Here is a 23688-nt window from a genome sequence, read left to right on the forward strand (position 1 = left end):
GCCTACTGTACTCACCCCGCACAAGCACCTTGAGGAGCATCAGATGTGGGAAGAGCAGGCTGTACTGAAATCCGAATGGTCCTTAGTCCAGCCTTTCTGTTCTCTGGACAAGAAGGCGGAGGTGAGGTCTGTCCACTGGGGCAGAGACCTTCAGGCCAGGTCAGGCTGGTAACCCGGGATTCCCTCCCTCCCTTATTTCCGCCTTCGTGTTTCACTGAGCTGTGGTCTGGACGTTCTGTAGCATCTGCCCCGGGGGCGGCCGTGGAGGGAAGGGCCAGAGGAGGCCAGCCCGGCCTGTCCCTGCTGCTGCTGGCTCTGCCCAGCGCCTCACTTGGGTGTGTGCTGCTGGCCGCCCTCTGCTGTGTCTCCTCTCCTCATCTTACCCCCTTCTCCTCCTCCTCTTCTTGGCCCTTTCTTTTGCCCCTCAGGTCCTCGTCTCAGGTGGCCTCTGCTTTGGGAAAGTCCAGCTGCCCCTATGCCCAGAACCACGAGGAGGGAGCGCAGCCCGCCGTGGCGTGTGGGTGCTCTGGGGGTGCCCTCGCCCCCTCCCTTCTCCTCTGCACATTTGCACCTTCCCTCAGGACACCTGTGCAGGGACCAGGCACACGCCTGCTGCTGAAGCCAACAGAGGCAGCGTGCCCTCTGCTTGGAGTGGCGGGTGGTGTGCGGGGCTGTCTGAGAGCGGGTCCCCTGCACAATTCCTGCAGGCAGCGCCTTCCTGTCCTCCACAACCCTGGAGGCTCGGCTGCTGTGCAAACTAACACCCCCCCCAACCCCCCCCCCACCCCCCACCCCCACCCCCCACCCCCCCACCCCCCCACCCCGTGGCAGGGAGGTTGAGCCTCCCGGCAGACTTGTCGGCAGCACAAGGTAAGGCAGGACTGAGGCACAGTGGAGCTGAGCTCCTTGCCAGGCCACCCGTGCACAGACTCTTCGTCTTCATGCACAGGATGGGGGAGCACACTCACGCCAGAGGCCCTGCCAGGACCCACCTCAGCGAGGTTCAGGCTGCCAAGGGCTCACGGAGCATGGGCATAGAGTTAGGCAGAGTGGCTCAGCAGAAGTCAGTTAAAGAGGACACAAAGACAGAGGTCAGAAAGACCCAGAGTTGGTTATTTTAAACATTAGATGGAGCAACCCTTGGTCACTGACATGGTGAACCCGCTGCCGTTCACATGGACCAAATGCGCTGCAGCGTCCCAGGGGCAGGATTTGCCGAATAACCGTAAGTGCTCAAGCGACACCACTTCCTTTTTTATTTTGTTAATTTGTTCTTTTTAGATATACAGGACAGTATTTGGACGTATTGTACGTGGAGTTTCACTGTTCACCTATTCTTACGTGAACTCAGGAGAGTGATGTCCATCCATTCTACTGCCCTTCCCATTCCCATACCCCCCCGTCCCCCCCCTTCCCCCCCCCCCCCCCCGCCTTCCCCTTTGTCTAATTCAATGAGCTTCTGTTCTTCCCTCACCCTTCCCTTATTGTGGGTTAGCCTCTGCACGTCAAAGAGAACCTTCGGCCTTTGGTTTGGGGCATGGGCTCATTTCATTCAGCATGATGGTCTCAGACCCTGACATTACCAGCGAATGTCAGGCCTCACCATTTTCCTTGATGGCAGTTCACTGAACACTTGTGGGTCACCCGGCATCGTAAGCCAGGCAACCGCAGGCTCTTTTGGTATTGGGGATTGAACCCCGGGGCGCTTAACCACTGAGCCCCATCCCTGGCCCTTTTTATTTTTTGAGATAGGGTCTCACTAAGTTGCTTAGGGCCTCACTAAATTACAGAGGTTGCCTTTGAACTTACAATCCTACTGTCTCGCCTCCCACATCTCTAGGATTATCCACGTGTGCCACCACACCCAGAACTCATAGGCTCTTTTATTCCCATCTTAATATCTAATGTCTGAGACACTCAAGTCACACTATTTTATATATGTGTATATGTCATGTTACAGAAAGGCCAAGGAAGGGTTAAGGCAGCCACAGGGGTCCAGGAGGCTGCAGAGAGTAGATCCACACGCAGAGAGTCACTGCAGGTGTCAGAGAAGACTAGGAGCCAGCCGGGGCACAGAGCTGTCAAAGGACAGGGGCTGATTCTAGGCTGAGGTCCCCACGATGGCAGTTTCACAGTGTCAACATGGACTGTGAACTCCAATTGTCAGCTTGGAGCAGGCCACACGTGTCCATCACAGGTAGGAGAAACAATCCGCATTGTGCAGAAGCCTGAGGACAGAGATTCGGACATTGTTCACTGCGGTGATCTTCCTGGCCAAGGCTGAAGACCAGTGACCAGGTGAGGGGCCGAGGGCCACGGACGGTGTCCAGTCTTGGGGTGCTCCTACTTTTCTGGGCCTCTAGTGAGGAGGTTGCTTCATTTGGGGCTCGGGTGTGTTTGCTGGTGTGTTCTATAAGCTCGTGGGCCTGGTTTTCCCATAGGAGTTTGAAAAGTCCCTGCGTCTATATGCTTCTGATTAATTCAACAAGTCCACAGGTGGTCGTTTTTATTGGCACGATTAATTTAATTTCAACTTGTGCCTTGTGGTTGTGCCTGGCATACAGTGGTTGTTTGCTTGTACAAACAGGAGTAAAGTCACTCAACCTCTGCCCTTAAACTCAGAATAGAGTAGTTCTTGTCAAACTGCTGCTTTGCAAAATGGAGAATCAAAGGTTAGGCGCAGCCTGAGGACTGCTGTTCTACACACCATAGAGTCACTAGGGCAGGCACAGCCTGAGGACTGCTGTCCTACACACCATGGAGTCACTAGGGCAGGCACAGCCTGAGGACTGCTGTTCTATACACCATGGAGTCACTAGGGCAGGCACAGCCTGAGGACTGCTGTCCTACACACCATGGAGTCACTAGGGCAGGCACAGCCTGAGGACTGCTGTTCTACACACCATGGAGTCACTAGGGCAGGCATAGCCTGAGGACTGCTGTTCTACACACCATGGAGTTACTAGGGCAGGCACAGCTTGAGGACTGCTGTTCTGCACACCCTGGAGTCACCAGGGCAGGCACAACCTGAGAGCTGCTGTTCTACACACCATGGAGTCACCAGGGCAGGCACAGCCTGAGGACTACTGTTCTGCACACCCTGGAGTCACCAGGGCAGGCACAGCCTGAGAGCTGCTGTTCTACACACCATGGAGTCACTAGGGCAGGCGCAGCCTGAGGACTGCTGTTGTACACACCATGGAGTCACTAGGACAGGCACAGCCTGAAGACTGCTGTTCTACACACCATGGCGTCACTAGGGCAGGCACAGCCTGAGGACTGCTGTTCCACACACCATGGAGTCACCCGGGGCAGGAGCAGCCTGAGAGCTATTGCTCTATGCACCATGGAGTGACTTGGAAGGACACAACCTGCTTACCACACTGATCAAGATAAAAATCCAAGACTGGGTGCGGTGGTGCACAACTATTATCCCAGAGGTTCAGGAGGCTGAGACAGGAGGATCAGGGGTTCAAAGCCAGCCTCAGCAAAAGTGAGGCCCTAAGCAACTCAGTGAGACCCTGTCTCTAAATAAAATACAAAACAGGGCTGGGGACATGGCTCAGTGGTTGAGTGCCCATGAGTTCAATCCCCAGAACCAAAAAGAGAGAGAGAGAGAGAGAGAGAGAGAGAGAGAGAGAGAGAGAGAGAGAGAGAGAGAGAGAAACTCAAAATTACAAATTATAAAGATAAGAATTAAAAGAAGGGACACAACTCTGGAACCTAGGGATTTTTTTTAGGGAGCATTTGGACAGCGTCATAGACAGGGGTCAAAGGCCTTCAGCCCATCTAGTGTGCTGCAGCAGTGTTATCAGAGCAGGGGCTGACCAATGTGTTATCAGAGCAGGGGCTGACCAGTGTCTTTTTTCTGTGTTATTTTAGCAAAGCGTTCCTTCTGTGGTCAACATATAAGTGGCCAAACATTGAAGGCAGCTGATGCACATGTGACTGAGGCTCTGGTCAGGCTGGAGGAAGGAAAATTTCCTTCCACAAAGTAGTAGCTACTCACAGCTCCCTAGTCACATTGTCACAGGAGTGTCCGGAAACTCTCACCCTTTGCAGACACAGCCCAGTTCACATGAGCACAGCATCCAGCTGTGGAGTGTGTCCTGCACCCTGGGGTCCACTGCCTGCCCTCCCCTGCATAGGTTGGACCACTCCCAGCCAGCACTGCACTCCGGGGACCCTCTCTGCTCTAGAGTCTGGTATTGGAGGTCCACTCGCCCTCCAACTCCTGTAATGTCATCCAGGGGACCTGCGTTAATTTCTGAGGTCTCACCTTCACCATTGGTTTGGAGGTGACTCTTTGGCTGGGTTGGTGCACCAGGGGGGCAGTTCTGTGTGACATGGGAGTGGCAGCAGCCAGTCTGTGCCAACCCACAGTCACAGCCTCCCTTTCTGAGGCTCCCTGCTCTGCCCTGCACCGCGCACCCAAAGGACTGTCCCGAGATGTGCCCTGAGGACAGCGTCTCCCCAGCTCCACTCTTGATGCCCTTCCTGCACATTCTGGCCACTCTGTCCCTGCACAGCAGAGGGGCCAGCAGTGCTCCAGCTTCATGGCTATTTAGGGATTGCAGAAAAAGAGCAGCTTTATTAAATTATCTCACAAGGGAGGGTGGGCTGGGGCAACTTGGTTATGAACGTGAAATCCTGATTCCGGGGACTTGCTTACAAGATGCATGGGGGAAACTGACTGGCAACATGAGAAGGAAGAGATGCCGAGGGACTGGGCAGCTTGAGAAGGAGCCGGGGACTCAGGTGTCCTGCTCATGATGAGGCCGGCTGGCTGCGGGGGACCCAGGCCCAGCCCTTGCCCAGGGAGCAGCCTCTCAGCCACCTCCCCCCTGGGCTCCTTTCCAGGTGCGGAGGCCTGTGCCAGGCACATGGTGGGACGGCCTTCTCTGTCGTTGGTCACCATCGTGTCTCATCCTTTGGCACAGGACAGGATGCGAGCCTGACTCGACTGGAACACTGGGCGTCAGGGGCACAATTGAGCCTAAGAGTTGTCAAACAAGAGCCCCAGTCTGAGTCCTCTCATCAGCGTGTCAGAGAGCACACATGTGCCTGAGGCAGGGACAATGGCCTCACTCACCCAGCCAGCACAGCACAGCAGGACTCCTGGGCCATTCCCGGGTCTACGGAATGGCAGACCTGTCACCATGGTCCCCTGTCCCCACGGTTCCCTGTGGAGTGGAGCGGCCAGCTGAGGGGAACTCCCGGATGCTTCACGCTTACCGTGACCTGCCACGCCCACCCCAGGGGGCTCCAGGGGCAGCCAGGCCACCAGGGAAGCCATCCGCCATTCCTGGGCTTCCGCCCTCACCAGGGCACTGGGAAAATGGGCGCAGACATTTCACGAGGAGGGAGCTCATGTGGCTCCTGAGAAAGGATGGGCGGATGGCCGGGGGAGATCTGTCACCACCACAGCCAGGGGTTGCCACGTGTCCTTCTTAGGTCACTCTTCTGTTGTTCTAGAGCCATCCAGAGATGGGGTCAGGCAGCCTAAGGTGGAGCTGAGTGGGAGGGCAGGTTTGGGATCTGTGGGGAACTGAGAGTGGTCGGTGGTGCTTGTGAACACAGAGGCTGTCTGGAGGGCTGCTGCTGCCAGGTTCCTCAGTTCTCTGTCACCATGGTCCCCTGTCACCACGGTTCCCTGGCCAGCCATCAAGAGAGCAGACCAAATCCGTACCATCACGTTATCGTCCACCACGCTTTGGACCCTGTCACTGGAGGGCACCACGTGCCCCTGTGTGGCTTGCCACTTGCTGGTGCCCCAGGCACTTGGACTTTGTCCCGTGGCCTGGGTGTGTTGATGTGTCCACAGTTGCTCTTTCCTTCCACAGACCAGCATTTCAGGTTCTTGGCTGTCCACGCTGCAGCCGTTTCTCTGGCCATAACAGAAGCCACGAGCTCCCCACAGGGTCAGTCCTTCCCCGAGGCTGAGTGCTGTCCCACACAGAGGGACTCATCACTCAGCTTCTGACCCTGCCGAATGGCTCAGCAAATCCAGAGGTAGCCAGTGCCGGTCGCTGGGTGTAGTGGCAAGTTATCCATCTCGGGTGGCAGACAGTGCAGGGTCCCAGGAAGAGGTGGACTGGGGCAGCCAGGAGACACCAACATGTCCCTCCCGAAGCTTAAAGAGGACTCCTTCAGATTTGCCCTTGATGTGATCACAGGGTGGACTGCGCACCTGCTCTGGGTGCTGCCTTGGTGTGTCTACCTCTTGCCGTGTCAGAGGACCTGGAGGTGGTCTCGCGTGGGCCACCCGCTGTGTCCTCTGTTAGTCCATTTTCTGTTCCTACACGCAGAATCCCGCGAAGAAGCCAAGTTATAAACTAACAGTTTTTGGCTGGAAAGTCCAAGGTCAAGGGCCAGCATCTGGGGAGGGTCATGGTGCATCATGCTGTGGTGGACAGCAGAAGAATCCACGAGAGACAGAGCGAGCAGGGCCACTGGACTGGGGCTACCCGTTCCCTTGAGGACCCTCAAAGCCCCATACTTGTACAGTGGCAGAGGTCAACACGAGTCCCAGGGGACACTCAACCACAGCGCCTGCCTGCCAATACACAGGTATCTGACAGAGGCAAAGAGAAGCTGCTGCCAGGCCCCACAGCCAGGCCCCGAGGGGTGGGGCTGTTTCCAGTTAAGCTTTCTTTTTGTTGGTGGGGTGGGGGGTAGCACTGTGGATTGAGCTCAGGGGCACTTGACCACGGAGCCTCATCGTACTTTGGATTTTGTATTTTATTTAGAGACAGGGTCTCACTGAGTTGGTTAGCCCCTTGCTTTTGCCGAGGCTGGCTTTGAACTCAGGATCCTCCTGCCTCAGCCTCCCGAGCTGCGGGGATTATAGGCGTGCCTCCCTGCTCCTGGCGAGAGTCTTCTTGAGTGAATTTCTAAGATTTTTCCAATTGTTTGTACTCATTGTGACTGAGGATAGCAGATGTGCAAAGACAGAGTTGGGTGTTCCCAAACCCCCTCCCAGAACTTCCTTTCTAAAGTGGCCACAGTCAGCCTAAGGGCGCATGGTGACCTGGGCAGATGTTGTGGGCCACGAGGGCCTGCGCTGGGAAGCATATGTGTCCAGTGGCAGGAGGGTGGCCACGCTGGGCAAAGGGAAGACCCTGCAGTGTCCACACCTGGTTGTGGGGTGACTTGCTCAGGAGACTTCAAATCCACAACAACTGCAAATCCTGGCCTTCCCGTTCACTAAGATTCTTCCCTCCCATCAGTTCCAATTTATTTTGGAAAATTCATGGTTTGGCCGAAGGTAACTGAGGGGACGTCACCCGATCTTCTTGTCCTCTCCTCTGGCAGGTGCGAGGGTCATCTTTCTGTGCTCCCCGGAAGTGGCCTCTCAGCAAGGGACCCTCAGTGCAAATCCAGATGGGAGACGGTTGGCTTTATTCAGAACTCTCCAGGCTTCATGGTCAAATGATCATTTCTTCCAGTGATAAAACCCCTAAAGGAAAGAATCCAGGGCAAGATACCAACCTGCCGCCCTCAAGACACACCTGAGCTCTCCAGCCACGTCCAACCCAGCCAGCCTGGGGCCCGGGTGGCTGGGTGCAGGCAGTTCCGTCTCCCTGACACCCACGTTCCGGAAGCTCCTGCGGAGGCCTTGGGAAAGCTGCTGTTTGTACATCCAATGACCAGCTGCAAAACTGATTCACCTGGTTTCTCTGTTCTCAAAAAATCAATATCATTAAAAGTTCATAATCAAGCACAAATTTTATTTTATAATTTGTGACAAATGGAAATACTAGATGCCTAGGGACATTTAAGGAAACCCTCATGGCTACACAACACTAAAGTGAAAGACCAGGTGGGCTCTGCTCTTGACACTGGCCTGGGTCACTGCGCAGGCACCGCAATGTCTGAAATGCCTCTTGAACGAGGAGTGAACCCATGTGTTCTGTACTGACCAATTCGCCTCATTTAATTCACGGATCGGGAAGGATGGCTTCAGTGCCCGTCAGCCGGGGCTCACATTCTACTTTCTTGGCACCTGGCGAAATCCACAGGCAGGCAAGGGGCAGAGTGAAGGCCTCCAGTGACTCCAGAGGGAAACAAGTGACCGGTGCCACCGTGGTTTCCCCTACAGTCCAAACTGTCCCTCTCAGCTGTTCGAACTTTAGCTGGTTGGGATTCTCTGCGGCCACTGGACTGCAGTCTCTGGTTTACCCTTGGAAAGCTCGCCTTGGTTGCCACTGCATGTCGTTTATATCCATCTTTACCTAAAGAATTAAGTAGCCAAATGAGACTGATCTAACAAAGACCTACAAAGATCTAACAGAACGTGCAGCAGCAAGAAAGTGATCTCCAAGTCTCCTCCGTGGGAGCACCCACAGCATCGAACCTGCCAACGAGATGAGGTCCTCGTGCTAGTAGGTTCTTGACCTAAGTGCCAGGGGCCCTGGAAAGGATGGGGGATTTTCACATTTTGGGGGGTGCCATATCCTGTGGGTAATTAACACTAGGATCACATCCCATGGCTTTTGGCAGGTGTAATCTTTAGCTTTGTTTGTGACTTGAAGTGTCTACTCTCTGCAGAGCGTGACAGCACAGTGCAGTTGGCAGAGCTACACACTAACACACACGGGGCTTAGACCCATCATTAATTGAAGACAATGATGGAGTTGGAAATGTAGCTCAGTGGTAGGGCCCTTGCCTGGTGGGCAGGAGGGCCTGGGGTCCACCTCCAGTACTGCCAAAATAAATAATAGATGAACACAAGTGTCCCGAAGCCCTGCTCTTCACTGTCTGCAAAAGCATTTAAACAGCAAAGCAGGATGCATTTTTTAGGATTCTTTGGTTTTGAGTGAAGTGGATCAGGATGTGCCACTTGAAACACGCCACCTGGGCGCGAGAGCTATTTTGAGCTGATGAAGGCGTTTGCCTGCCACCCCTCATCTGCCTGAAAGCAGGGAGCCCTAGAATTCACGAGTTAAATTCCTCCCTCCGGGGCACCTGAGTCTGCTCTCTTCAGAGAAAAGCTGTGCCACCCCAGACAGACTTTGGGACAAGACGGACCAGCTCCCAACCCTTCTCCTAAGGGCACATGGATTTCCCCCAAACATCTTCTTTCCAGTTACTGAGTGGGCTCTGCAGAGCCGCGTCCCTGCCCCTCCCTGGCCTCAGGGATGCCTGCTCCCGGTGGCTGGTTCCTGAGCACCAGTCTGCTTTTCTCTCATTCTTCTGTCTGCTGCTGGTTTAATTCAGAGGTGCCCCCCACTCACCCCCTCATTACTAACTCAAGAGGAGAGAGGAAGAGTTTTTCTCCCCCTGTTAACAGCGCAAGCCCAGCCTGCTTCCACCCACTCGGCCGGGGACAGAGGTGGAATGGGAGCCAGGGTGGGAGCCGCCGCCGGGAACCAGGCACAGGGCCGGCCTCTGCCCTGCCCTCACTCCCCTCGGGCTGCAGATTTGGGGGAGGGGGCCGCTGTGGTCTGACAGCCCTCTCAGGACAGTACAGGGAAATGAGGGCTCCTGTCTAGAGGACAGGTGCGTGTTGCCTGCAGGGCCCCTCACTAGCATGGAGACCTGCTGCCTGCTGCAGGGCCCCTCACTAGCATGGAGACCTGCTGCCTGCTGCAGGGCCCCTCACTAGCATGGAGACCTGCTGCCTGCTGCAGGGCCCCTCACTAGCATGGAGACCTGCTGCCTGCTGCAGGGCCCCTCACTAGCATGGAGACCTGCTGCCTGCTGCAGGGCCCCTCACTAGCATGGAGACCTGCTGCCTGCTGCAGGGCCCCTCACTAGCATGGAGACCTGCTGCCTGCTGCAGGGTCCCTCACTAGCATGGAGACCTGCTGCCTGCTGCAGGGCCCCTCACTAGCATGGAGACCTGCTGCATGCTGCAGGGTTCCTCACTAGCATGGAGACCTACTGCCTGCTGGGCACCGTGTGCAGCAGCTGTCCCCACCCAGTAGCCAGGTCCAGTCGGAGACAGGCTCTGGCCTGAGAGCTTGGGGTGCACCGTGGAACACAGCAGCCCCACAGGCCTCATATTTCAGATGTGGAGAGGATGTGGGAGGCTCTGTGGTGCACAGGTGATTCATGCAATCGAGGACAAAAAGCAGATGAAGGTAGATCAAGGGCATGCAGGCAGCAGCAGGCTGCCATATTGAATCAGGAGGTGGATCTGAGCAAAGCCTTTAGGAAGGTTGGGTCGGGCCACATACTAGGGACGCTCGGCCTTGGCCAGCAGACCAACCTGCCAACATCAGGACTGAGCTGCAACAAAGTCCAAGGAGCCACTCAGGAGAGAGTGGGCGGAGCACATGGGACCTGGGAAGCAGGACAGGGTCCCTTGCCCAGGTCTGCGTGGCCAAATGGCACCTACACAGAAGGGTTTTTGTGCTCTCAGCCGGCATGCCCTCTGCATCAGCTGCCAGAGGCCGGGGCCAGGCCCCTAAACCTGGGCCATCCCCTCTCTCTGCCAAGGCAGACAAGGTAACCAACTGGGCAACCGGTTTGTCTGCTGTATTGCTACATTTTCTCAGTAGTGGCTTGAGGAAATTTGAAGCATCTTTAAACAGGCAATTAAGTATAGAAAGAGACACTCTGTAGCTTGATGCTGATCACCTCTGTCTTTATCCTCCTCCAGAGAGACAGAGGTGTTCACCAAGCTGCCGGGCACAGCCACTGGTAGGGCAAGGCCACACATGCCTCTGGATCCTAACCAGAGGAGGATTATTCTTGCTAAGTACCCTGCCCTTGGTTACTGGGTAACAGTATTCAGAGTATTTTCATGACCTTTGTCTCATTGTTCTACTAAGGAAAACACCATGGTGAGAAAGCCAGTCTGGCTCCCCAGCGCGGAGGGGCTGGGCAAGGGAACAATGCAAAAGAAAAGAAGAGGTGCTCAGGGCAGGAGTCCTGGGGTCTGTGCTGGGGAGGGAGCCATGAGCCCAAGGCTCTTGTCTCCTCCAGATCAGGGACCCTCCGCTCCTGCGGTAGTTGATTTAATAACAAACCTTTAGCTGGCACTCCCTTTTTGGTGGGCATTGTAAATACCTATGGCACAGGGATGCCTGCCCCACGACTACCTGATGTCTGTGCGCCTTATGGACATTGCATTCTTCTTGGAACAGCGTCTGGAGAGTCTTCCAAGAGCACAAACATGCTGGACTCTTTCTGCTGACTTCCTCTGGGAAGGGTTCATGGGTGCGCCCTCTGACACGGTACCTGGGAACCCTTTCCCCTGCACCCCAGGACACTGGGCTCAGGGATTTTTAAAGTATTGATTTCATGGGCTGCAGCAGTAAGAAGACAGCTTGTTGGATTTCTTTGAGGATTAGAGAAATTGACCTTTTTCTCTATTTTCACGAGGTGATTGTCTTTGTCTCTTCCATGATGAATTGCTCACCATGGCTGCTCTTAAACATTTTCTGTTCAGTAAATGAAAACTGACAATGACAATAATGACAAACATGTAAAAAGTATTTAGTGCCTGGAGTAGAGTAGATGGAAGGAACAGGGGAGGGAGAAGGAGGGAATCAGGAAGCCCCGGAGAATGAAAAGGAAAAGATTAAATTTCATGCAGGCATCAAAACAAACTCAAATATTATGTATATATATGATACACTAATGCAAGCATAAAAATACAAGTTTTGTTCAATAGTATCACGTAAAGTCTATTTCCTAGAAGGAAGTATTATTAAAAAAATAGTAGTGTCTGCTCAGCTTCACTTCCAAACACTGCACATATATTAACTGATTTAATTTTCTTGACACTTTTGAAGTAAGCATCATTTTGCAGACAAGAAGATTTTGAGGCCCAGAAGAACTGGTCAACTTGCCCCCCATCACACAGCAAGAAACAGGGGAGCCAGCACTCAAACTCAGGGCAGCTTTGCTTCTAACCAATGCCCCCCGTATAGTCTCCCAGGGGCTTGAGGGACAGGGGGCAAGAGTACTTCCTGTTTTATGATGAGTAAAGAAACTCCCTCAGCGGGGTTTCGCTTTCCTCCCCCTGAGATCAGCTCCTGTCCTGGCTGCAGCCCTTGAAGCTGAGAGGGTGGGGCTTGTGTGGCCACAACAGGGGTGTCCATCTCTCATCAGGGGGCCCCGTGACTTCCAGGCTGGGGTAAACTGTGAGCAACAGGAAGTAGCTTCAGTTGTGCCCCTGTGTAGCTGCCCGGCGACCGGGTAGCTGACCACAGAGGCAACCGCATCAGGTGGCACGTCCTCACTGCCCAGGCAGCTGCCCACCCTGCCCAGGGCAGCATTCTGTGATGGGTCTGGAGCGGCCGGGAGGCCCACAGGGCAAAGGCTTGATCCCCAGGGGTGCTGTGGAGAGCTGGTGGACATTTCAGAGGGGAGGCCTAGTGGGGGGTCCTCAGGTCATCAGCCGGGTGCTCTTGAAGGGGAATGTGGGACCCTGGACCCTTCCTCTCTGCTCCTGTCCCCCTTTGGCTTCCTGGCCAGGAGGAAGCAGGGTTTTGTTCTGCCCTGTGCTCCTGGCCATCGCCATCTGGCTCCCCACCAAAGGCCTAAAGCAATGGGTCCGCCCCATGGGAGCCTGCAACCTCTGAACCATGATCCCAAAGGAAACTTTATCTTCATACACGGAATGTCTCGGGCGTTTTGTTAGAGTGTGGCAAAGCTGACCCATAAACGTACTTCCAGGACCAGCTTTCCAGGTCTGTCAGGAATGCTGGAAAGTCCAGCCATGGAGAGCCATGGCCATACCCTCTCAAGTTTCAGCAGGAAGATTCAAGGAAGAAAAAGGAAATTTGTTACATTCTTAAATACTCTTTGAGATAACTGTTGAGTTTAAAATAACCAGTAGAAGTATTTTTTATGTAAAGTACTTTATATAAATATATGGAATGAATACACAACTCAGTCCTTGTCTTGAATATATAGAAGAAACATGACCCTAGTAGTTACTTTTTTGAAGCTTATAACTGCTTAATGCGGAACAGCTGTGTTAGTTAACTAAAGTAGCTGCCGAGTCCCTCCGAATGAATGTCATAGCGATGGCTAACTGAAGGTCACAAGCTCACTAGGACACTGGGGTCCTAGGAGACTGGGGTGCGAAGCAAGGGTCTGGGTAAATTCAGACGCTGGTAAAAGCGCAGACAAGGCTCAGACCTGGGTCTAGGTCCCGCCAAGCCGGCTCTTTGCCTCGGACCTGCCCAGTGTGGATGGGTGTTGCGAGGCTACTCTCGGTACAAGTGAGTATCAGGCCGCGCGCTGCTGAAGGCGCTCCTCGGTGCCTCCTAATTTTCAGGCAGCGGAGAGACAATGGAGAGCAGGAGAGATTCCAAAACCTCGAGGAACTTTCTTGAAGGAAGAAATCTCAACAGCAGAGCACAATGGAGCAAGGAGGAGCGCGCAGACCCTGACCACGAACCACAGAGCTACCCACCAGGTGCTGCTGGAGATAGCAGTGAATGACCCGGTGCCCTGAAGCCAGGGAGTGCCCAGCACAGGGGCGAAGAGCGCAGGGTGGCAGGGCCGGCTCTGCTGTGACCACCGCTGAAGCGCAGAACCCGTGGTGAGTCCCTGCCCAGCCCGTGGGTACTGCCAGGTCCCACACAGTGTCCCCGGCTGGCCAGCCTGTGCCCGGAGCCACAGAGAGCCATAGACTACGCGTGGGCGCCGCCTCGAGGTGGCGAGACAGGAGGTGGCCGCCGAGGCTGCTTCAGAGTGCGGTGCCAGTGGCCACCGAGCCCTCCCCAGGCCACCTGGACACCACCTCGAGGCAGCCCTTTACAGCAGCCCCGGGAGGCCAACGGGCCACCGTTTGGTACTTTGGGGGTTTTGTTTGTTTTGCAAAAATGAATCCGGGCAGAGAGCCGATTGCTATAGCCCTCCAATTATTTTGAAAATGATTCAAGAAAAAAGAAATTTATCACATTTTGAAATACTCTCCGAGATCATGTGGGAGTCTTTGGTGTTTTTTGTTTTGTTTTTGTCGTTAAAGTGACAAAGAACAGTGCCATTCAGACATTTCTTTTCCGGGTTGTAACACCTGTCGTGTCCTCGGCCCTGTCCACCCCTCTCAGATGGCAAAGGCACCCAGGGAGGTGGATCTCTGGGGGTGGCCGGGGCGTGCCTGGCTCCCTGGTGACTCTGTGGGAGGCCTGTTAAAGCTTCCCCTGCCACTCCCACCCGGGACCTTCATCACAGGCTTTTAAACTGGACCCACTTGGCAGTTTAAAATCAGAGCCTACTTCATTTCCTCACTGTGGTTCACAGAGGAAATGCCCATCCAAAGAAAGCTGCATGTTTGAGGAGCAAGGGGAAGGGACAGAAAGTTCCAGAGAAGTTTCCGTTCCCGGTAAGTAGACCTGAGGAAGCTCCTGAGACTGACGACATTACTGGAACTTCCCGGGCAGCCTGTGGGGTGGGTAGGAACACGCTGGACCCAGCCAGACGGGGCCAGGTAGCTGGGCTGGTTTGGACTTGAAGGGAACAGGCCACCCCTTCCAGCTGTCACCCAGGGCCCTAAGGCAGGGACTTGAACTCCTGGCTTCGGTTAAGGTCATTCCACCTCTACTGACTGAGGAGGCCTGGGGACTCCGGAAGGCAGAGCGTTCCCAACAGGGGACACACCTGGGAGCAAGCCGTGTCCATCCACCTTGTAGTCGTGTGGCTTTGGAGAGTTCAGTGGCCCAAATCCACAGTGAGGGAAGGACAGGGTAGGAGCTAAACCCCAGCCCCCCTGCCCTGGAGGCTCTCGGCAGCGTGGGGTGTGATTTTAGGCCAGTTAATTTCATTCTGCTCCCAGCCACAGGCCCATCTCCTGGCCCATCTCCCCTGGGGACTTAGAGGAAGGGTCACTTGCGCTGTCCACTCCCGCCCATCAGTGTCCACTGTGGCCTCCGGTGGGGAAGGCCATGGGAAGGCAGCTTCCGTTTCAGGAGGCCTGGAGTGGAGGCTCCCAGTCTCACAGCCGGGAGGGGGCATCCTTCCCAAAGGCTGCTCCTCACATCACCCTCTGTCTTCCAGCAGCTGCAGTGGCTCTCTCAGAACATGGCCGCTGGCCTTCACCTCCACAGGAAGACCACCCTTCCTTCCTGCAGCAGCTGCCGGCTGAGCAGCTCTCACGAACAGGTGATCTTTTGGACACCAGGTCGCAGAGGAGCTAAGTAACTACATTTCAATAACAGAAACCCGCCCAGTGCCGCCTTTGTCTGCCCCTTCTTTTGTGGGAACTGGGTTGCTACCACAGATCTTTACTCAGGTTAGATTTGAAGAGGAGGAAAGCGTGTGGAAGTCTAGGGAAAGTCCAGTATCTGGAGGACAGACCCTGCCCTCTGGTCACAGGGGGTTGGCTGTATGACATGGCAGGTGGGTTGCATGAAATCCCTTCAGAAGCCTGAGGGTCTCCCTGCTCAATGTCAATGTTTATTTCAGTACAGTCGCAGCTTGTCACAGTAATGGGTACAAAATGTGAGACCTTCCCCTTCAGGTGACACACTGTGAGGGGCCAGCGGGGAAGCAAGAGAAGGAAAGGGAGGGCGAGGGCGTGAGAGTCCACAGAGCAGGGCAGGAGGAGAGAGGCCTTCTTTAAATTCGGCTTGCCATTGTGGGTCCGGGAAGTAACCAGAGTCAGCGGTGTGCTCTGAGGGCCAGGTGTCACTAGCAGTGAGCTCAGGCTGGCCGGCTGCGTCATCTGTGAGAAGACGGATCCCAGCGGCTCCCGGAGTTCTCCGGCTCTAGGTCCTCCTTCCTGCGGCTGCCCCTGTTCCCACCCTGGCCTGGGCTTGCCACCCTAAAGGAAGGATGTGGTGGCTCCTGGGCACTGGGGCCACGATGACGTGTCCTTAAGTCAGATGGCCTCTGAGAGCCTGCGGACTCACAGACTGCGGCGGCTGGTCACAGGGAGTGGGAGTCTTGCATTTCGGAGGCGTATTCTGGTCTCTGCCATCTGGTTCCCAAGAGCTCCATGTTGCTTGGTCCCCTGCAGAAGCCACCAGGCTCCCCTCCTCACGTCTCCTGCTGTCTTGTACCGCGTAGGTGTTAAAGAGAGGAAACTTCTAGCGCACTGCTAGGAAGGCTGCAGGGTGACAGGCCCCATGTTCCCAGGGGGTGACATGCCCCATCTTGCCTTCCCCTCCCCCACTCACTTCCCTGTCCTTCTGGGCTCCTCTGTGCAAGCCCTCCTGCCTGGGCTCCCTTCGTCCCTCCTTCCATACTGGGTGCACGTGTGCTGTTCTCTTCCCTTTCTCCTGCGCCCACCGACATCCTGCAGGGTCCAGGTCAAGAAGGACTGTGCCCAAGCAAGCTTCTTGATCCTCTGGTTCCTTTGACTGCTACCTCTGGGGATGCCAAGATGACCACACCCACCCATTTCTTACTTCCTGCTCTTGTCCTACCCACCATGTAAACGTGATGTTTTCCCAGTTGGGGTGGTTCACCTACTCTTACATTATAAGACCCTTGCAATCCGCAATCAATGCCAAATACTTCTCTTACGTTCTCCACCGTGGCAGGGACACAGAACTAATGTATGGAGGTTCCATGTATACCAGACACTGAACTGAATAGACATGTCCTTGTCCTCTGGGAATTTATGCTTGGGTGGAGGAGACAGATGCATGGTTTTGCCACTGGAAGGTCAAGATCAAGGAGAGAATTAAGCCAGTGTGCTCTGGGATCACAGAGCTGAGGGATTCCTGGGGATCCATGTTTGGAGGGCTCTGCGAGGCTGGGCATTCAGGGAGGGAGGGCCAGGGATGTGAAGCTTCCAGAGGTGGTGGGGCAGACTCACTTTCACCCCACACTGCCCCACCTTCTTCAGCCACAGCCTTGCGAGGCTCTGAGTGCGACTGCTGGGCGTCCTCCTGGTCAGCGCCTGTGTGTGTTGGGGCAGTGGGCCATGAAGGGACACCTGACTTGCCCCAGCCGTGCTGGGCCATCCGCCAGGGCAGTGTCACGTGGTCCTGCTGCTGGCTGGGATCCGGGCACGCCAGCACATGCCTGGGTCACGGTGCAGGAATCTTGGTCTTGCCCACACCTGCCCCAAGTCCTGCACCCGACCCTCCTGATCTTTCTTCTGCACGTGGCCTTTCCCTGGCCACCCCAAGTACACCCATGCCTGCCTGTGACCTCCCCCTCCCGTCCACCCGGCTCAGGCGTCAGCTCATCCTGCCAGGTTGCGCCACGCTCCCCTCCCTCGGGCAGCTGTGGGTCTCTTCTCCTCTCTGGGTTCCTCCCGTGCCCTCCCCCCCTTCTTCCCACACTCTCAGAGTCTTTGCCACCTGGAGTGCTGCCTGGTTTTGACGAAGCTGGGTGTGAACGCTCTCCTCTGCTGTCAGCCTCGTCTGGAGTTCTCCTCTTGGCTGTCACGTCCCCGTTTCCTCTTCTCCACTCACACTGACCTCGGCTCCACTGAGCAGACAGCACCCACCGCTCAGGAGCTCCACTTCCTTCCTGTGGCTGGCTGTGGCTCAGTGTTGCTGTGGCAAGAAGCAACCCCAACCCCAGGGCTTGCACCCCACGTCAGGCGGGCCAGCCAGGCCTCTTGCTCCTGTCCCTGGCAGGCCCAGAGGCAGGCTCCTGGGCAGCGCTGCTCCAGACACAATCTCAGGCAGGGGAAGAGCTCTGCCGTTCGTGGCAGCTCTGGACACAGAGCGCCGTGGCAGGCTGCAGGGTCAAGTGCAGTTTGGTGGGCTGGTGGGGTGGTCAGCAAATGTTTTGAACAAATGTTTATCCCGAATATTTGTTTCTCTTCTTTCCATACACACAATAACCACCCCCGCCCCCACCCCACACACACACAAGGGACAACCCCCAAGATCTCATCGGCTCAGTGTTTAGGTCGCTGAGCTGATCTCCACATCATGGCTACAGTTGGCCTTTGATCCGGAGGCCTAGGAATTGAGCCAGACAGTTAATCCGTTATTAAAAAATAAATGAGCTGGGCTCAGGGGCACATGCCTGTAATTCCGGTAGCTTGGGAGGCTGAGGCAGGAGGATTTCAAGTTCAAAGCCAACCTCAGCAAAAGCGAGGCCCTAAGCAACTCAGTGAGACCCTGTCTCTAAATAAAATACAAAATAGGGCCAGGGAAGTGGCTCAGGGGTCGAGTGCCCCTGGTTCAATCCCTAGTACCAAAATAAACAAATAAAGCCAGCCATCTTCAGACCACATTCTCAAAAGACAGTGTCTGTGGGCCTTGTTGGTAGCAGAAGCAGGCAGTCACCCAGGGCCGCTCTGGAGGGCAGTCTCTGACCATCTCTTCCTCCCTGGAAGGAGGTTCCCAGGCCACTGTTCTCCATGGCTTTTGGCTCAACCTTCTGGGAAGTTCTTCATTTTCCCTGTGGAGTGGCCAAGTGGGGAGGAGTGAGAACGTCAAAAGTGAAGAATGGACACCACCAGTGGCTTTCAACCCAGCCCCAGACGCCTTCCCCTGGGATCCTGGTCAGAAGCCAAATGCCCGCTGACCCATTTTCCGCAAGTTGATCGACCAAGCCTTGGCAGGCAGTTGCTCTACTGAGCCGAATCCCCAGTCTAATTAATTATTTTACATGTTTTGCTTTCCAAACTATCTGTGAAGGATCAGGTTTTGTTATTTTTATCACATTTTTAATTTCAGTGAAATAAAAAAGATCCTACAAAATACAAACCGACTTTCTCTGATGAGATGTAACAGACAAAAGTTCTCTGTTCCATTTGCTATGAAAGTTTCAGAACCCTTCCTGCCGATGTCTGCAGTTACTTCTTGCATCCCTCACCTTAGTAGCATGGGTTCTAGAGAAAGCCCTGTTGGCCCTTCACAGGGCGTCTGTGGACCTGGGCATGCGCATGGCCCTGATGCACCTGGCCATTCGTGGTTAGGAGACTCAGCTTTTAAGAAACCAAAATAAAGAATCGATCCAGATTAGTGGGTGCCGGGGTTTGAAGGTTCCCCCTGAAGTCCACATACTGCCAACGGATGGTGGGGGGAGCTGGCCTCCTCTGTGTCAATGGAACCCAGGCTCTGTCAAAGCCTCACGGGTTGGCGTCGGGCTCCTTCCTCCCTTGCCTCCCTGCCTTCTGCCATGCAGGACCAGCAAGAAGGCCCTCACCAGACTCCAAGTGCTGGCCTTGGTCTTGGGCCTCAGCCCCTGGAGCTGTGAAATGGAGCTCTGCTCTCTGCCTGCCCAGCCTGTGCCTGCCATGGCCGCCAAGCAGACCAAGACGGACAGTGGCACACCTCCCCTTGGGCTTCTTTTTGTTTCTGTCATTGAGCCCCATCTTACTTTTCTCTGTGATTTTCCGTTAAAAGCATTAGTTTTCCACGGTGCTCGCTCACTCTCTATGGGTCAGGAGCAGGGGTCTTGGCAGGTGCCTGTGTGGGCTGGTCTGCTTGGGCGTGGGGTATGCCCCCCAGCATTCCTGCACAGGGGGCTCCCAGCCTCAGTCTTTGTTTCTCTTTTGGGAACCTATTTCCTCAGCTTAGGGGAGAGCCCGGCGTCTGGTTCATCCGGTTTCCTCCACACAGCATGCTGGTTCTGGGGCAGAGAAGAGTGTCTGCCCATGAACTTGTTCTCCCAGGCACCATGCTAAAGCACCCTCTGAAAGCAGGAGCCGTCTTGTGTTCTACCTGAACCTCAGCTCTGCCTGGTTTTGTGTGCAGATGGGTCCTCTTTGTTTTCCTTCTTAATAATAACATTGACTCTGCAGACATGGGTTCTTTCTAGTGCCAAACACACCAAGAATAAAAGCTCTACCATTTGACTTGTTGGCTGCAGACAGTATTGATTAATAATCAAAACCAAAATGATAATAAAAACAGTTAATTGAAGACTATTAACAGCTCATGGAGTGGTGAGGAGTCTGGAGAGCAGGAGCCCAGGGACCAGGGTGTCCAGTCACACGGGGTCACTAGGAGCACTGGCCACCGCGCCATGGGCAGCTGGGCTGCCAGATCCTCAACATTGTGGCCATGCCAGCTTGTGGTCACTCCCCAGCCACCATATTCCAAGCACAAACTTGTGATGGACCAAGTGTAGGTCCCAGGCCAGGGTGAAAGTGGCCAAGGACGGGGGACTTGGAAAGCCTTGTACACTGTGGGAAGGGGTCCTGCCACCTGCGTGGGCGGGCAGGGAGAGGGGCAGCTGACACCTTTGAGATGGGGGCTGTGCAGGTCAGGAGTGGAGTGGAGACGAGTTTACCAGGTGGACAGTGGGAGAGAGGCCTTCCTGCCACAAGGGACAGCGCCAACAGAGGTGGTGTGGAGTTGCAGGGCACAGGGCGGGTGTCACACCTTCTCTCGGGGACACCACATTGGGCTTCAGGAAGGGCCACGGCAGGTAGCAGTGGCAGGCTGACGAGTCAGGCCTCATCCTCCCGGCCCGGCTGCTCCATCGCCTCACGGCTGGCAGGTGAGGCTGGGTAGCCTCCCGGTCTGGATGCCTCTATTCACTAGATGCCAGCAGCAATGCCCACCCGCCAAAGCCTGGTGATGTCACCAAAAACAAATATCTCCAGGGCTCTCAAAAGACCACCTCCCACTTCCACGCATCAAATCTGTGGATTTGTTCAAGAGTTGAGTCCTGAGCCACCACGGAGCTGCGGAAGCAGAGGCTCTGGGGTGCGAGGTTGGGCTTGTCTCTTATTTATTTATTTTTCTAGTTGTATGTGGGCACAGTATCTTTATTTTATTTGTTTATTTTTATGTGGTGCTGCGGATTGAACCCAGGGCCTCACGCATGCGAGGAGGTGCTCCACCACTGAGCCACAGCCCCAGGCCGTGGACTTGTCTTTTCAATGCGCAGTCCACATGATTCATACACAGTAGGGTTTGCCGTGGAAACGGGGACACCCTGAGGGCCTGGAAGGGCACCAGGAAGAGGTCCGCTGGACTGCATTTGGGAACAGGCAGGTGAATGGGCCAGTGAAGGAGGGAGGAGGTCGTGGAGACCAGAGGGAATCAGAGGCCTGAGAGCGAAGGAGCCTCCAGACCAGGGAGTGGGCAGGGGTGTCAGATGCCACAGCAGGTCCAGAGGAGGGGCCAGTGTCCTTGATGCCTGGGAACAGTCAGTGGCCACTGCAGGAGCAGGGGCGGCAGAGTTGTGGGGGTAGAAATGAAGCCCCAGTGGTAAGAAGTGAGGATGGAGCAGGGGTCTGTAGAGGGAACCTGCCGTGGACAGTGGCCAGGGCCTGCAGCAGCACAGGTCAGCCTCGTGTGTGTGGCCTTTCTGAGGTGTCACTGACACACACTGAACCCCCATGCACCTGAGCCCTGTGCACTAATGCGTCCTGACATACGTGCAGGTCCATGAAACCCTCTCCATGCTCCAGACAGCGAACCCACCCAGCACCCCAGTTCCCTGCACCGCTGTGGGAGTCCTCCCTCCTGCTCCTCTCTGGTTCTCATTGTCCCAGAACAGCCTCAGATCGGCTTTTCGTCACATAGATGAGTTTGCATTTTCCAGCACTCTCCGCTCAGACGCTTCCGGTGGGCCCTCGGCGTCTGGCCTTCCTTCTCTCAGCGAGTCCGTCTCCTTGTGATGCACGTCTGAAGTCCACCTGTTTCTCACTGGGTTGCTCGCTTCCCTCTTGACGGAGGTCTGGTCGGTTCTGGTTTGGGGTTGTGACCTTGCCGTTGCTCTATGGTAGTGCACAGGCTTGGTCTTGGGCAGACCCGGGGGTGGAAGGGGAATCTAGTGGTGAGTGCGTGTTTGCCTTTGAAAGACGAGGGGCTACTGGTGTCTCAGAGGCCAGCGGTGTGGCCTCCCCAAGGTGGAGCAGGAGCGCTGGGGTCATCACGGGTCCTGGCCAACTCCTGGCACATGGCATTTCCATTGCTGTCCTCGGGGGTCTGTGGTGGAATCCTGGGGCTCTGGACCACCATCTTTATCTGCCTTCTACATCCTCTTTGGTGAAGCGTCTGCTTGTGTATTTTGCCCGTCTTAAAACCCTTTCTGGCTGCCAGCTTCACTCCAGTCTGACAAGGTCCCTTGTGCTCACTGAAAAGGGACTCAATAGCCCATGGAAAGGAAACCATGCTTTCCACAGACACCGGATCTGGTTATTTTAAACAATTTCTTTTCCCTTTGGTATTTTTTGGTTTTTAAAACCTCAGTTTTTCCCCCTGGGTCTGGAAGTTCAAAACACAGATACTGCAGGTGAAGATGGAGCAGGGCCTGGGCAGAAACCCTGACTCTGCGTCACAGATCAGTCCCTGTCCCGATGGCCGTCCACTGGTACTGGTGTCCTCTGTCCCAGGAGGGACTGCACATGCCCTGGGGTAAGCAGTGGCCTGCTTGCTCTACCTCTCTTCGCCATCGCCGAGGTGCTGGATGGTCCTGGGTCTGCTGCCAGTCCTGATCCAGGGTCCCCTTGTCACCAGGGGAATGGGACTGCTTTCTGCTCCACCCCTTCCCAGTCCTCTCAAGGAGTCTCATGTGACAGGAGACAAGACTGCGTTTTGCCTGCTGATCAGAACAGGTCTCTCAGCCGGTGGGTCCCCAGCTTCCGCTCAGCCAGGGGCGTCCATCCCACATGCTCCAGGCCCCAGCAGGTGACTCCCAAGGGCAGAGAGGGTGACGAGTTCACACACAGGGCCACCGCGCTGTGGGGGCTGCCATGGCAACCCAGCGGGGCCACCCCTGGATTCTGGCTCACCCCAGCGCAGGGTCCTCAAGTGCACCTTCATCCCTGACCAGATGGTCACCAGAGACACTTCCTTCAGCCTCAGGGGATCTCTTGCCACCCCTTCCCCAGCGCTCAGCCCCTGCTGGGCGTGCGGCTCACTCAGGCCCCTGCCGTCCTGGCTTGGCATCCTGGGGGTGTGTCCAGGCTGCACCGCTGTGGGCCAAGGCCCACTTCCTCTCCCTGGCCTGCCTCCCCACTCCTCTTCTTCCATAGGAGGAGCGAGTTGGCTTTTCCCAACTCCCCAACGGGGTGGCCTTCAGGCCTTGGCTGTGACCCCCAGTGAGACATGTGTGCTACACTGTGAAGCATGTGTATCTGAAACAAAAATCCAGAGACACGGCCCCTGCCTTCCTATTCAACATGAGTGTCTTCTGTACTTTGTACCACGTGTGCCGCATTTTCTATTACAGAAAGAATATCGATGGCTGTACCCAATCGATTATCTGAACAGAGGTGTGTCCACACTTGAGTTTGAAAACACTGTCCTAATTAACATGGCTGGGCCCGAAAGGGGAGCTCCCAGCTCCAAGACCATGTAACGGGGAGTCAGCTTAGAGATGGAGGAGCTCAGTGTGGTCATTCCAAACCACGCTGCACGGGTGTGCTCTCAGGGAGTGTACCAGATACAGCAAGAGGCATGGTGTCTTTCCTCATTACTCAGCCCATGCAGATTTGCAATCTGTATTTTGTATTCCTTCACCAGTCATCAAAAGAGAAACATTTTGCAAAGGGTACTCATACCTAGAAATAAAATAATTCTTGGGGAAAAAAAGAAACAACCTCCAGTTTGTTTCCATGGGTCTCAGTGGACAGCATGATACTCTTGTAAGAAAGAAGGAATTCGGAGGGTGGGGAAGGAACGCAGGTGCAGCCCCTTCTGCTCAAGTTAATTGTGTTTGGGGCCAGGTTATTTCATTGTTTCATTATGATATTTAACGTTGTCATCAAGATGCCCCGAAACAGCAAATTGAAGGATAAGCTTGAAATCCGAATATCTGAAAATACCAATCAGAGAGTTTGGGAAAGTTAGGGAAACCAGAACTTAAAGAGGCAAAATGAAAATGCTGCCATTCATTCCGAGTGACTAACTG

At 55.0% G+C, this 23688-nt stretch overlaps 1 protein-coding gene and 2 long non-coding RNA genes across 3 annotated transcripts in view; all 3 read left to right on the forward strand.

Annotated features, from left to right (window-relative positions):
• Nucleotides 1-4631: 4631 nt before the first annotated feature.
• LOC144365955 (uncharacterized) lies at nucleotides 4632-8733 on the forward strand. Its single transcript, XR_013424688.1, has 2 exons — nucleotides 4632-6570; nucleotides 7315-8733. It is a non-coding gene; the product is annotated as an uncharacterized LOC144365955 (long non-coding RNA).
• Nucleotides 8734-10473: 1740 nt separating this feature from the next.
• On the forward strand, nucleotides 10474-15138 carry LOC144365956 (uncharacterized). Its single transcript, XR_013424689.1, has 2 exons — nucleotides 10474-14290; nucleotides 14962-15138. It is a non-coding gene; the product is annotated as an uncharacterized LOC144365956 (long non-coding RNA).
• An 8408-nt stretch (nucleotides 15139-23546) lies between these two features.
• The window catches only part of LOC101958370 (uncharacterized), a 49267-nt gene continuing 49125 nt past the window's right edge, over nucleotides 23547-23688 (forward strand). The window contains exon 1 of the mRNA XM_078018651.1: nucleotides 23547-23612. Coding sequence (XP_077874777.1) covers nucleotides 23547-23612 — 66 coding nt within the window. The remainder of the gene's footprint in view (nucleotides 23613-23688) is intronic.

Source organism: Ictidomys tridecemlineatus, chromosome 8, assembly GCF_052094955.1.
Source record: "Ictidomys tridecemlineatus isolate mIctTri1 chromosome 8, mIctTri1.hap1, whole genome shotgun sequence".
NCBI lineage: Eukaryota > Metazoa > Chordata > Mammalia > Rodentia > Sciuridae > Ictidomys > Ictidomys tridecemlineatus.